This window comes from Ochotona princeps, chromosome 8 (genome assembly GCF_030435755.1).
Source record: "Ochotona princeps isolate mOchPri1 chromosome 8, mOchPri1.hap1, whole genome shotgun sequence".
NCBI classification, from domain to species: Eukaryota; Metazoa; Chordata; class Mammalia; order Lagomorpha; family Ochotonidae; genus Ochotona; species Ochotona princeps.
In genome coordinates, this window is record NC_080839.1 from 79,035,712 (window position 1) to 79,050,927 (window position 15,216).

The following is a 15,216-nucleotide window of genomic DNA, read 5'->3' on the forward strand; positions in this document are numbered from 1 at the left end:
CCATTAGTAATTATAATAATAAAAAAGTTGTCATAAACAGAGTGCTTCTCTCATGCCGGAAGAATCAGACTGTGTCTGAAGAGAAGCGAAACCTTCCAAGACTTCTTCTCGCAACGATACAGCGCCTTCTCAAAGCTAAGGAGGAGACGGGTAAGTGTTTGTTCAAGGACTCTCAGGCCCCACCAATGTCCCCAGGTTCTTGCTACAGAGGAAACCCGATCCGCCTGTTTCCCGCAGCCCCCACAACACCAGGTCTGCAGAGACCAACTGTGGGGACCTGCCCTCCCCACACCTGCCTTGTCTTCCCCACGGTGAGGTTCCGACACAAGTCACCCAGCCCAACCCTGTGAAGCTCAATGGGGCACATAAGGCAAGAGAGATGTTTAGTGAGAAGGGGGCGGCGGGACGGGGAGGGCCGCGCTTCCTGGAGGTGGGGTCTTGTCCAGCAATGTGTCTTCCTCTAGGTGGGTAACGGGTCGTCGTCGCCTTTACTACACTTGCACTTGCAGCAAAGTACAAAAGGAGTGGCCAGGAGCAGGAAAGGGGAGGCCACCAAGAGCAGGAGGCCGAATCCAGCAAAAATGCCCACGACCTGCAGGAGACAAGGGAGCAGAGGTAAGGAGGCTGGGCTTGTGTGTCCCACAACTAACAAGTAAGCCAGTCACCACCATCCAGCATCCACCCATCAATCACTCAAGCCATCCATCTAACCATAATTCTGTTTAACCATCATCCATCCATCCATCCGTCCATCAATCACCCATCGACCATCCATCTGTCCAGTGACCCATGAAGCCATCGTCCGCGCATCCTTTCATTCGTCTGTCCGTCCGTCCATCCATCCATCTAGCCAGCATCCACCCAGCCACCCGTTTATCCATCCATCCATGCAGAAATCATTCCAGCCACCTGTCTAGCCATCTATGCACTCCTATGTCTATCCATCAAGAATCCATTCATCTACTCATCATCTACACATCCACCCAACCATCCATCCACTCACCCAAACACCCAGAGTCATCACCCACATGTCCACCCATTCACCTATGCGTTCAACAAACCGTCCCTCTGATGCAGCTATCCACACCTCCTCATCCATCTTTAGCTTCTTCCCTCCGTTCTTAACCCTCCCTCCCTTCTATCCCCTTCTTCCTTTTCATCCCTTTGCCCTTTCCATATAAGCCCTAAGCATGCATCCACACGGACATCTAATAAGCCAATAAGATTCCAACGAGCCAGACACTCTAGAATGAGTTGCAAATACAATTTATATTTATACGAGATGCTGATCTTTATAGCGCACCCCATACAGCGGACAGAGACCAAGAACTCAATCAACTCACAGGTAAACGTTTTCTAGAAACCACCCTTGGAGTCCTGGCATAAAAGGAGCCCAGGTGACAAGCAAGTTGGTTAGGGGAGGTGGTGGCTTCCAGTGGGAGATGGCTGGAGGGGGTAGGACACATGAAGGGTTCCCAGATGTAGGCACACTAAGATACATCAGAGGATGACCTGACGGTTGTCATTCCTGGAGTTGAAAGCTGAACACTCTTGTGCATTGTGACTTCTGTCTTAAAACATAGTTACCATTACACGAGCAGACATTAAAAGAAAAAATCCTCAAAGGTAGAACTTTGTCATCTAAATGATCAAATTTTAGCTTTCTGGTCCCTCAGTGGTAACTGCTCCCAAAAGTGGAAAGCCAAGAACAAAACGTGGAGTTTGACCGCCACCTAGTGTTCACAGTGATGGGCACGTGAATGTACTTGGCACCTGAATCTAACTCTTCTTTATCTCAGGTACAAAGGAGATTAAAAAACAAAACAAAGGAATTCCGAGAGCCATTCTGACTCTAAAACACACTGCTATGCTAATGCATTACAGATATGTAAAACAAGGGAAACCCCCGACTTGGATTTCTCCCGAACGGCCCCCGCCCTGCTCCACAACACTTGTCCGCATTTATAATTCTGACTGCCTTTGACAGATTGCATTTACTGATCATATTGTGCTAATATTGTAAATATGTATTCGCTGCCCTGTGTGCTAACTCACTGAGGTCCACACAGGCATCATGAAATCCATGCAACTAAGATCTGAGCCCACATGAGACATGCAGGACAGCCTGCTTCTCTGGAAGGCGGCTGAGAATTCCCATCCTGAGAACGCAACCTCAGATCTAGAGGGAGCCAGACAACGACATGCCCGCGACGTTGGCCAGATGATCATGTCCTCCTTCACGTTTCATTGTTTTCCCAGTCTCCTGTTTGGAACACTTTTTGACACACTGGGTTGTCCAACCCATGGCCAATTGATGCTGGGCAGATATTGAGAGCACATTAAGCAAATGAGATAGGAAACAAATATATGTCAGAACTGACTAACTCAGCAAGTAGTCAGGCACTGGGCTGACTGGAGACAGGCATCCTAGAGACAGGAAACGGTTCAAGGCTCCTGGGAGAGTCACACATCAGAGGGACAGTGTCCTGGCAAACCCTGAGATCACAGAACATGCCATGCACGGCACAGTGGATGAAGCCACTGCTTGCAAAACAGATGTCCCATAAGGGTACCGGTTTATGCCCCAGATGCTCCGCTTCTAATCCAGCTTCCTGCCAATGGTCTGGAAAAAGCAGAAGATAGCCCAAGTGTTTTGGCCCCTGCCACCCATGCAGAAGACCAGGAAGATGCCCTTGACTTCAGCCTGGCCTGCACCAGCTGTTGCCGCCAACTGGAAAGTGATCCAGCAGATGGAAGACTCTTTCTCTGTGTCTGTTCCTCCTCTGTCTTTGGTTTTCAAATCTTAAAAGCAAAAGAACAGCCTGACCCCACCTGCATTTCTCACACACTACTCTGTAGAAGAGCAGGACATATTCTGCCAATCATAGGTCTCCCACACAGCACAGTGACTCTCATATTTTATAAAAGGACTTATTTCTTTGAAAGGCAGAATTACAGCGAGAGGGAGACCCATTGCTTCACTCTCCATGGCCACAGCAGCCATGGCGGGGTTAGGAACTCTATCCTTGTCTCCCACATGGAGGGCAGGGATCCAAGCAGGCGGGCTGTGCTTGCTGCTTGCCCAGGTGCATTAGCTGAGTGCTGGACTGGAAGGGGAGCAGCTGGAACTGTAGGCAGTGAAGCAGCAGATTCCGTCTCATGAGCGTGCAGCATTGGTTCAGTGAGCAGGACGGGTAATGTTCTGGGTATTTTCCGGGGATTTCTCTCCCATACTATGCTCAAGGGCTTAGGAAAGAAAGCCCAGCACAAAGCAGAGCTGTGGGAAGGTGGTGACTGTGTGAGCCAGTGAAATCTTGCCATCTGCCAATGGCCCAAGCAAATGCAGAACAAGCAATGATCCAGGATGATTTTATCATTCCAGAGAAGCTATTTCTGGGGCCCATATGTCCAAGACATACAGAGCTGGGCATCCTCATGTCAGCTCTGTGCACACATCCCACTGAGTTCCATGAATGCCCTTCATCATTGCATGCAGCTTCCAGGACATAAGCTCTTCCATAAGGTGGCCCCTGCCCTTGTACCTGGCCTTGGGGAACGCTCATTGCACGTGTGAGTCAGCTGGCTCTCCTAACTGCCTTTGTTCAGCCAAGAACACGCTCTTCCCTCCATCACAGGTGCAGGGAACACCAGCGAGAGCCCATGCGGGCAGCAGCCCCCCTTCTCCAATGCATCCTAAACAGGTGGATTTTCTTGAGTGAGAAGACAGCAGCCCTCCCAAGTCTCCACCATGGAGCCAAGTGTTGACACAAGGCAGGCTTGGTCCTTTGTGCCATGGTTCTTGCAGCTGATGTGTAAGGGGCAGAGGAGCACAGAGCCACAGGCTACAGAGCTTCCCACCTGTGAGTTCATGGCTGGAGACACAGTGGACCTCGGCACTCGCCCAGCATCGCACCTGCACACACCATCCTAGCTGTTGCAGCAGGAGACCTTGCTGTCACTGAGGACAACACAAAGGTATAAAAATCCATCTGGCAGTGCAGCACAGGGAGTTAAGCCACAATCTGCAACACAGACACCCCACCTGGGCAATGGTTTTTGTACCAGCTAATCCACTTCCAATGCTACTCCCTGCTATTGATCCTGGGAGAGTAGCAGAGGATGGCCCAAATGCTTGGGCCTCCGCCACCCATGTGAGAGACCTGGAAGCAGATCAGGATCCTGGCTTTGGATGGCAGCAACCTGGGGAGTGAAGCGCCAGTGGGAGATCCTTGCTGTCTCTGTAGCTTTCAAATACAAAACAAAATCACAGAAAACCTTCACACAAGGCAGACCCAGCTTTCTGTTCATGATGTGAACTCTTACTGGAAAGGGTCACTTGACAAAGGCACCAGGTAGAATGTACCTAGCGTGTCATGCCATTACTTCTATAAGTCATCAAGCAACCCACAATAGCCTTCCCCCAAATCTCGAGTGACCTCACCAAGCTTCAGACCTCCAGACTGGAAAAATTAGGGAGCAGGAACCCTGGAAAAGCATCGAAGAATACCATGTGATTGTGAGGATCTGAGCTGCAGACGCTCAGCACACAGTCCTGAGGGAGACGGACAGCACATGAACTCTGGCCAGATGCCCACGTGGTTGGCAGGGACCCAGCCAGTGCAGATCACCACTGCCTGCCAGGGTCTGCAGTCGCAGGGCGCTGGAGTAAGTGGCTGCACTGAGCGGCATCTCCACTAAACAAGTCACACACCTGTACCCCAGGGGTGTACTGAGTATCGTGGCGAGGTTCTGAGTGAGAGAAGTTGCTTAGAAAGCCCAACTCTGGAGGAAGTTAGCCACGGAGCAACCTGTGCAAGGTGCGGCTCACCTGCCCTGTGTGTGCAGTGAACCCAGCTGCAGACCTCAGCAATCAGAGGATGGGGATAACATGAAAGCAGGAATGAGGTCACAGACACACCTGTGTGTCACTCCTTGGGTGTCACCCTGTGGATGGCTGGAGGAGGTGGCCTGGGCCAAACCCTCAGCGACAAGTGGACAGTGGATGGGTAGGATATGATGGAAAAGAGCAGGTGAAGTGAGGAGAGGCACACGTGGGGCAGGTCTGGGATGTCACCCACAGACGGGAGGCTCCTGCCCGTGCAGAGACAGGAATGAGGCTGAAAGAGCGAGGCCAGACGGCAGGCAACCTGCTCTCACGAGGAGAGGTCACAAGGCAACTGTGCTGTTCTAAAAGCTTCTGTTGCTCCCTAGTGCCGTCCAGAAGTCTGCATCTTGACTCTGTCCACTCTGTCCTCTGCCAGCCACATCCCTAGAGACTCCCACTTAGCTCCCTGGCTCACGTCCTCGCCTATGCCCCGATGCCTTCTCCACTTCCAGCATGCCCTGCTCACTTCATCCTGCTGCTCCGATACCTCCCAGGGCCTTCCTCCCTTCTCAGCCTGCCTCACAATCTCACACAGCCCTGCATGCTTTGGTCACCAGCTGCATCCGGGAGTGCATGGGGAGCAACTGGTGGCAGGAGGGCCATGAGGACCCAGAACACCGGCAGGGAGGAACCTGCCAAGCAGTGCCTGGATGGACCCATTTCTGAGAGGCAGACGGAGGGTCAGGAAGAGTCAAGGGCCTGGAGGCAGGGTCGGCCATGGAGCCAACACAGTGCCTCCAGCTCCTCCTCTCCCACCTGCTTCACACCCAAATGAGAACATGCAGCCACCATCATATGTCACACATGACAGTGTGACAGTGTGTGGCTTAACAGCGAAGACACGCCTACTGGATGACTTGGCCGCATCCTAAGGAACCGTCTCCGTGTGTAGGAAGCACCACCGCCTGCAGGTGGCGCTGCACACCAGCCACAGGAGGCAGCAGGCTCTGGAAGAATACCTTTGGGTACCAGGAGAGAAAAGGTGCCCCTGGCGACGCTGATGCTAAGAGTGGGATCGGTACACGTGAGAGGGTCTGCCAAGGCTCAGGATGTGAACAGGTTGCAGTGGAGAACAGACACACACAGAGATGGGCACCTACAGGTGAAGACCTGGTGGGGGTGGTGGGGGGAGCATGAGGCTGGGGTCTCAGTGCTGAGTCCTGGAGGGAATCTGGCCCACAATTAGGCCCAGGAGCCCAGAGCTTCGTCCATTAACACCCCTAGACTGCAGCAAGCTCTGTAAACGTTCAACAAAGAGCTCTTTGCAAAGAAGCTGATGAGAGATAATGAGGCTGCTTTGCTGCCTAAAGAGCACTGGATAAACACAAAGCTAAACTGTGAGTCACAGGGCCCTTACCACTCTGCCCAAAACCATGTCAGGGTCCCAGAGCAGCAGTCTGCAGGAGAGAGGGGAAGGAATGGCTGGACAGGAGTGGGGAGGGAATGCCTGCACAGAGAGGGTCTCACCATGCACAGCCCCTGGTGGGCCTGACTGGCACAACCTGCAGGGCCAGAAGGACCCCAGTTAACGCTGGCCTCCAGGGTGCCAGGGGGCTGGCTAAAACTGGAGCGCGCAAGAACCACCCACTGAGGACTGAACAGGGAAGTCTACACAGGGTGGGGCCGGCCACTGCACAGCATCCTGGGGTGCCAGGGTGGGGCCTGCCACTGCACAGCATCCTGGGGTGTCTACACAGGGTGAGCCTGCCAGTGCACAGCATCCTGGGGTGTCTACACAGGGTGGGGCCTGCCAGTGCACAGCATCCTGGGGTGTCTACACAGGGTGAGCCTGCCAGTGCACAGCATCCTGGGGTGTCTACACAGGGTGGGGCCTGCCAGTGTACAGCATCCCTCCCCTGATGTACAGTTGGGATACTACTTAGGAAAGGCACAGCTAGGTGGTCGTTGGTGACTCCACTGAGCTACCTGCCACCATGACAGCTTCACCTGGTCCTGCAGATTGAGCTACACACATGGTCAGGGCTACTTCATTGCCAGGCCTAAATGATGGCGGCATCGGAGACCACTTGGCTGCCAGGCCCCTGAACAGGGACTCCACAGTTCACCCAGGCACCCATACTGGGGTATGTGGAAGAAACGCAGCTGTGGTCTCCCTTTGTGGCCTGGCCACTGCTGAGGGCATGCGGTTCTCCAAGTCTGAGGTTGGGGGACCAAGCCCACCCACCTCAGAGGCTCCAGAGGGAAACCCTTGACTCACTTGGTGCCCTCCACTCTGCCCAGAAGAGACAGCAAACATCTCATAGCAGCCTACCACCCATCTGTCCTACTCTGTCCTACTCTGTCTACAGCACCCCCTGTTTGGGGGTCCAAGGCCCACCCTGGCACCAGCTCAGTCCTGCCTTGGGTGTGCCCACAGCAGCTCCCTGACTCAGGTACCACCTCCCAGGGGCTGCTGCAAACACTCCAGCTGTCACACCCTGCTCCAGCCGCAGCTGGGTCACCACCTCTGTGAAAAGAATGTCAGCTCCCCAAGGGAGGGACGCGCATTTCACTCCCCGGTGTGGACACCCCAGAGCAGACTATGCAGGTGTTGTAACTCAGGGCTCACTCCAGTTCCTCGTTGAGCTCCCCATCCCCAACATGCCACCCTCGGCTGCCGGAAAGACAGCTCTCACAAGGAATCAATTGCAGCTGGACCACAGCAGAGGCCTTGAAAGCATGCACCCGAAGTCAGCTCTTCTGCCTCCATCATGCGTGCTCAAGGTGGTCGTACATACTCCAGCTTTGGGCCCATAGGAACAACTGCAGAACAGCAGCTACCCCAGCCAACTCAGCCCATCCACCCAGCACCTGAGCACCTGGCAAGCCTTCGGAACCTGCACATAGCCATGCACATTCTCTCTCTCGGGGGCAAGGCCCCGTTTGCCCACCTACCTGGGTCCGATGCCAGATCACAGAGGCGCGTGAATGGCCCAGCTTGTTGCGGCAGGGTCCCTTGTCGTAATGGATCAGGAGGAAGTCGTCCTGGGGACGGGGTGTGTGTGGAGAGAGGAAGCAGCCATGAGTGGGGTATTGCTGTTGGGAAGGACCACCAGAACCAGGTCCTGGTGACTAGAGACACGGAAGGCAGCTTGGTGCTCAGGACAGCAGTCCCCAGGGCCTCCAATTGCTCTCCATGGAGCAGCCCACAGCACAGCTGGCTTGGGGAGCCAGGAGGCTTTGGGGGGCAGAATTCAGGCTTCAGCTCCAAGAAGCGCCTCCTCAGCCAAAGGGGCCAGCTCTGCAGCTCACAGAGGGCATGCCTCCTGCGTACATAGGGCTGGGGGGACGGTTTGCACAAGATCTGGGTGCTCACTTACACAGACGTTAAGTCCCAAGTTAGCAACGCGCACAGGCTGTGGGCGTCACTCAGGTGCAGAGTGAGCCTGCTGGAAGCCTTTTATGTCACCCTAGAAAGGCAGCTCCAGGAGAGTCCATCTGGACACATGCTGACTGCCCCTGGCTCTCACAGGAACCTCCCTCTGCAACGCCCCACCCTCACAGAGGCAGCCAAGTGCCCCATGATGCTGCTCTTTCTTAGCCAATCCCCTGTGAGGGGTGAAAAGCCGACCACTAGAGCCACCAGGCCTGCATATTGGAATCACCTGAGCCCCCAGTGATGTGCAGAACACCACGTGGCTGGGATCCTTGGAATCTGCTTGCGAAGCACAGGTCCTGGTGCTGGAGGCCAGAGTACCCAGTCTGGGACCCACACCTGCAGGACCGGTACTGGGTTCACTTTCCAGCATTTGTCCCTGCTCGGCCATGAGTAACCTCATCTCCTTCTTGCTCACATTCGTATCTTTGGGAGCTCTGGGTCAGCATGGTCTTTCCCTCACCCAGCTGAGCAGATTCCAGTCATGTGACCCTCAGCTGTCCCTATGCCTGGACCAGGGCCTGGCTGCCTCCCCTGGCTATAGGTGGACTCACATCCACTGCAAGTGGCCCTCCTCACAGCCATGTCTGGATAGCATCTGCATTGTTTATTTACTATTTATTTATTGCCAGGAATAAGTCAGATCCCTCAAGATGAAGAACTTGTGCCCTTACCCAACCACAGTGGATGCAAGATGAGAGTTGACATAGGGTGCACCGATCGTATTGCCTGACAGGCATTCTAACATGGCTTTCTACGCATAAAGTAGTCCTGATGACTGCAGGGCAATCAGTGAAGCCCCTGGGTGTGACAGTCCCGGAGGTGCCGAGAAGCTGGCTCTGTGTCCACAGCAGGCACACTGCCCTTTCTACTGTTCAATCATGAAACTTCCTGAAAGGGAAGCAGCGGTGCCTGCCACCAGAGGCACAACTGGGGAGATGCTCAGAGAAAGAGACTGAACACACTCCCTGCAGCTTCCAGCTTCCTGCCAAATGCTGACCGGAGGCAGCAGGTGGCCCCTGGAGTCTGAGAGAGCAGAGGCTGGCCCCCCATTCCTGCCTGCGTGAGAAGCCGATGGAGCTATGAAATGGCAGGTCAAGCTGCCGCCTACAAGGCAGGCATCCCATAGGGCAGCCGATTTCAGATCTGGCTGTTCCACTTCGGACCCAATACCCTGCAAATACACCTGGGCAAAGTGGTGACAGATAAGCCAATAGCTTGGCCTCTGTACCCACACCCACGTGGGAGACCTGGAAGACGCTCTGGGTTCCTGGACTTGACCTAGCATAGCCCTCTTTCTCTGTAACTAAAAAAAAAAAAAAAAAATCAGCATATTTTTTTTTTTTTTCCTTTTTAAGGGAAGCATGAAACAATTGCTGCCACTCACAGGAATGCCACACATGTTAAACAAAGAGGCATGTGGAGCTGGCCGGGCAGTGCTGGACTGCCACGATGCTCTCACTCTGAGATCATTCCTATCCTATCCCTTGAAAGCTGCACAACCCCCGCCCCCTCCGTGGGAAGCTGCCAGTGCTGAGAACTGGAGATGGCTCCCTATGCAGCAGGGCCACAGCCAGAAGGAAACACAGAACCTCTAACTGCCCGGGGCTATGCGTGCAGCAGCCTGTGCCTCAGGGCCTCCAAGCAGGAAGGGAAAGCTAGTGGCGCCTCCTGCTGGGTGCAGACCCTCGGGGGCCAGGCACTTTGTATTTCCACCCTCACCTCCCAACAGCCCTGCAGCACAGGGCTCCCAGTGCACTGGCAATACTGCCACACTGCCACACAGCACAGGCCGACCAACGGTTTCCTGCCCTGCAGACAATGTGGGTGTTGCCACGCCTGGAAGCTGTCTCACACCTGGCCAGCTCCAGGCTCTGTTTGCCTGCGCTATTGCCCTAACAGACCCTTGCTGGGAAAAAGCCTCCATTGAAGGCGGCATGAGCGGGGCATGACGTGGGACCTCCACAGGGCCTGACGGGCAGCCCCTCTGATGCAGACCCTGGGTACTTCAATAAGAAAAGGAGACCAGAGCTCACGTCTTCTGCCATGTGGGGAGACGGTGAGAAAGCAGCCTCCAAAACCCAGTAAGGAACCCTCACCCTACCCAGATATCCCCAGTCTGAAGAGCCTTCAGGCAAAAATAGCTGTGGCTGAAGCCACACAGTCTAGATCATTTCTTACCATGGCCTAAGCTGACCAAGACAGAGTTTCTGAACAGGCCTTTAACACCCACACTGAATCCCAAGCCTGGGCCAGGCTCCCTGCCTGAGCTAAGGCCCTCTGGCAGCACTGCACGCTGTAAGCCAGCACACTCAGCAACAGCGATCGCAGGTAACAGTGTCCTTTCTCCACGGAGCTCTGTTCTCAGAGCTCAGCACAGCTGAGGGCAGCAGGGTGGGAGGGGGCGGTACTCACGTCCAGGGACTCCAGGCAGTACCAGCAGAAGGCATGCTTGCAATTCTTGCACATCATCTGAGCACACCCTTCATCACGCTCGATGTAGACTTTGCACTTGGGGCAGCGCTTGATGGATGCGTCATCCTCTCCCAGCTTGAACGAGGCACTGTGGGAGACGGCACGTGAGGTTTGCGTCCGGTTAGGGTGGGGGTGTTGCTGCACCCTGCAGTGTGGCCACATGGCATGCATGCGCGCACTTGATGGTCGGGACTGAGGCTTTTGATTATTAAGTGAAATAAAATGAAGAAACAGGAACTCCAGAAAAACAGTCTAAAGCCTGGGAATCAGTCTTTCCGATTTAGGAAAAAACAGCAAAGTCAGCATCTATCTGAATGCATACATGTACAGACACACCAAAGAAAACATGGCAAAGGCAGACATCGAGTGTCTGGGTACAAATACTGTGTCAGTATCCAATGTGCTTTGCTATCATTGGAAAAATATCTGTTACAGACATGTAGACACAGACACACACAAACATACCCCACACACGCCCATTGTTTGCTTAGACAGACATAACTGCTTTTTGTCTAAACAAACTGCTTTTCTAAGAAGTCTGATGCGGTTGGTTCCATGGAGGTCTTGTCAATCAGGGACAAGTGCTGGTCACAAACAGGCTGTGTGAGTGTCTCCGAACTGCTCCACGTGAGCCTGGGGAAGCTGAGGCCTCGGAGCACAAGCAGCAGCTGCCTTGTGCACAGCTCGCAGCAGGAGACAGCAAGGACCTGGGGCAGCCACACAAGGAGGCCCAACTGGGGAAGCATGCCCATCACTTGTGACTCGAGACACAGTGACAGGACCTGCCAGGGTATCAGGCCAGCTGGGGAGAAACAGTATCCCCACTCAGGAGGGCTCTATTAGTTCAGCCAACCACACAGACCCTAACAGAACCAAAAGAAATCAGCTACACACATAACAGAACCAAGGGAAACCAACTACACCGCACCTAACAGGACCAAGACAAACACCTCCTGCTGAGGTATGGGAGGGATCCACTCAGCTGAGCAAGGATTGGCACTGAGTGTGTTCTGGCTGCACTCTCTCCACAAGCATCATGGAGAGTAAGATATAAATACAGTTTCCCTTTGGGGTAGGCCACTTGATGATGAGCTGTGAACCTTCTTTATGGGCAAGTTCCTGGGCTGTCCTGGACAAGGCTCACGTTTGGGTTGAAGGTGATTCTATCTGGTCTAGGAGTGGAGAACCAGCTCTGGAGGGCATCAGTGGGCCAGAACCACAAGGAGAGGAGCAGCCTCCCGACAGACTCCTTGCTGTGCCACTCACGCACCCCTCAATCTTAATCTCATTTGCCAAACGCACCAAGGAGCCAGCAGCATCGTTCTCTCGGGGGTGTGGTAAGGACTGAAGAGTTCACACAAGTTTGCACGTACCTAGCAAGCACTCAACAAACAGCAGCTGTTATCAACACGGCTATTGAGTGATAATAAAACTGTAGCTCAAAATTTACTCCAATTTGACAAGCCAAGTGGGCTGCACAGAATGGAATGTTCATGAAGAGATGGTGAATCTGCACACGGGCAAGTGCCTGTGTAACCCCGGCCTCCCCTTCAAACACACCCAATCCCACAACCAAGGTTGGTTATGAGTTTTGATCAATAATGTAGTGTTGTGAAAGCCAGGCATGGCATGCTCAAGTGACTCGGAGGCCAAGCGGGACATGAATGCATGAGCAGAGTGTGACCCCTGCAGCACACCGAGGCTGCTCAGGGGAAAGTGCTGAAAATGGAAGTGACTACAATCCGCAGGCTCCGTGTACAAAAATGTGTGCGGTGGCGAGGATGGCTTATAGACACGCTCCGGCATCTGGTTTACTAGGAGCAACTCCAATGCTCAGGGCAGATGGAGTCTGCGGTCTTGGGTCACATCCTCGGGATCCGGCCATTTTTATGTGAATCTTCTGATTTGTCAACTTGCTACAAAATGAGATTTGTGTATTAATTTTCATTGTCGTCGTGGAATAGAAAAACCAATCAACAGACTCTCTAGGGCTCCTCCCCTAAAAGAGGGTTTGACTTACAGAAAGCCTGGCTCGGGCACCTGCATCCCAACAGGCAGAGGTTCTGGCTTCTCCTCACTCCTGGCCTGCGCTGGACACAACACAGGCCATGAACGTGTTTGTGCAATGGGGCTTCTCCCGCCCCGTGTGCCTTCCCCTCCCCCTCCCCCACTGTGGAAACCAAGCCCTACCAATGATTTAAATCCCAGCAAGCAAGGGGCATGCTTCTTCTTCTAACGGACCTAAGTCTGAATAACGTGGTGCTTGCTGATGCTGGAGGAGCAGCGAGGTGGCTCAGCCTGTTAACAGGTGACCAGGGACACAGGGTGGCCAGGGCTGCAATCCACACACAATTTCCACAGGAACACAGAGGGAGGAGGCAACCACCCTGCTCTGGGGACTGGATGTTTGAGAGGGGATGCAGGCTCTGTGCTGCAGGGCGGGAGGAGGCAGGGGGCATGGTAGGAGAGTGGCAGGGAGAAAAGTGCACATGGGAATGGACAAGGGGGGCTGGCAGGGGTGCCGAGGGCCCCGGGGCCGAGCAGCCGGTGCAAGGAAAGCAAAGCAGGGAGAAGTTGGGAAGATGGCTGGACGGGTGAGGACAGCCATGGGAACTGGGCTCCAAACCCTGGGTGAGCCACACGCTGTGACCCCGCAGATGCTATGAGGCAGGGTCTCAGCTCGCAGCAATGTTTCACGGGCCCACTGATCAACGTCCAAGCCCACAGAACGATGCCACAGTGTCCACCGGGCCAACAGTTCAGCCATACGGCTACTCAGGAGGGGGGGAAACACAGAGTGTCTCCACAGCCTTCCCGGCACACAAGGAAATCCAGCGAGACGCAACCCCAGCCTCCAGAAGATGCAATCCTGTTTCGGACAACATCCCTGGAGTTTAGATCCTGGCCCCCCACTCTCATTCCTGTGTCTGTAACTCTCTTTTGGATCCCCTCAACACAGTGGGGTCATGGAAAAAAACTGGTATCTGAGACTTAAAATCCTACACAGCAGATACTATACACAGTGTACTGATGAATACACAGCACAGTGTGCTCTTACCGACATACACCTGTGTTCTTCCAGCTATGGACTGCACACATGTGTGCTTCCCCAGCACGGTCAGTTCTAATGAAACTCAACAGAGTGTGTGCTGGGGATCATCTAGCCACAGCCGTGTCGCCCACGCTTTGGGAAGGAAGCACTCCTGCTTCTCCCAGGCCCTGCCTGCAGCCCGTACCCTCTGCAGCAACCACCTACCTGCTCTCTCCAGGGAGGAAGGTGATGGGCATGGTCTCTGGACAGCCTTGGCCAGGGTGCCAGCGGGCTTTGCAGGCTGAGCAGAACTCCATGTCGCAGGCCTTGCACTGAACGAGCTGGGGGGTCTGCAGGCCCAGGTCCTGGAGCTGGCACACAGCCTGGCAGGTAGACGCTGGGCACCATGTACGACACGGGTCAAACAGCACCTCTGGCACAGGGAGGAAAAGAGACACATCAAAGCCCGGAGGCCACAAGGGTTTGGGGTTCGACACGGGTCCCCTGGCACCTTCCTTGAGACCCCTACCAGAAAGGAGTCCTTTGAGAGAGTGCAGTCAGACATGGCAGCACATCACAGCAGTGGTCACACCTGACGGGCTGTCACAGCAGTGTATTCAAACACGACTGCTATCACCCGTGTCACCTGCCGCAGGGGGGCTGGGGTAACTCCATGTGGGTCCTGCCTTCTGCATACATGGCTCAGCTTGCTATAGAAGCCACAAAGCAGACATGCAGCCCCGGAAAGGAATGCTGAGCAGAGCTCAGTAACTGTCTCCAGAGGCCGCCCTGGCCAACTCCTGGCCCACCCACCTACTCCTCGCTCTCTTCTAGCTTTGTAGAGAAAACTAATCAACCAGCTCTCCAGCAGGAGGAACAGGAAGACAAGAGCAGCATGCAGGAGCCACAGAGCTCGGCTCCTGACCTCGTCCATCAGCGGCTCCCACTGGAATGCAGGCAGCTGTGTCCAGTGAGACCCGTTAGCTCCTGTCAGCAGACAGCCTCCACGTCAGCTTTTCTAGGAATGCTCCTTGCTGTCAGATCCCAGGAAGTGGCTTTTCAGGAAAGTCACTGTTGCCTGCCAGGCATAGGGACAGTGGCCCCAGGCAGTTTTTCTTCCTTTAAGAGCAGTCTCCTCGCAGTCCATTGGACACCACCATCCAGCCCCCAAACTCCTCACTCCTCCTCCTGGCTGAATCACGTCCTCTACCCCAGCTAGCCTCTCAGCCACACAGCCCTGTGCCTCCTATGAAGGTGCTGGGGGAGGGGGTCACACCCTGCCCAGGGCCCAGGCTCCACAGGATGCTGACAGTCAAGGTACTGACCAACACACACACGCAGAAGACACCTCAGCTGAGAGCAGAGCTGGACCACATCACTGGCCTCTGACCCTCCCAGCCTGCCCTGCATCCCCTGTGTTCCCTGCCCCCGTGTGGGCTCCCAGGGCCT

General features: G+C 54.5%; 1 protein-coding gene across 2 annotated transcripts in view; it reads right to left on the reverse strand.

Annotated features, from left to right (window-relative positions):
• Positions 1-353: 353 nt before the first annotated feature.
• Positions 354-15,216, reverse strand: part of RNF144A (ring finger protein 144A) — an 84,016-nt gene continuing 69,153 nt past the window's right edge. For both annotated transcript variants that reach the window (XM_058668311.1, XM_004582588.2), the window contains exons 5-8: positions 13,993-14,200; positions 10,677-10,824; positions 7,781-7,870; positions 354-592 (exon numbers count right to left, since the gene is read on the reverse strand). In XM_058668311.1, the coding sequence (XP_058524294.1) occupies positions 461-592; positions 7,781-7,870; positions 10,677-10,824; positions 13,993-14,200 (578 nt within the window). In that variant the 3' untranslated portion in view covers positions 354-460. The remainder of the gene's footprint in view (positions 593-7,780; positions 7,871-10,676; positions 10,825-13,992; positions 14,201-15,216) is intronic.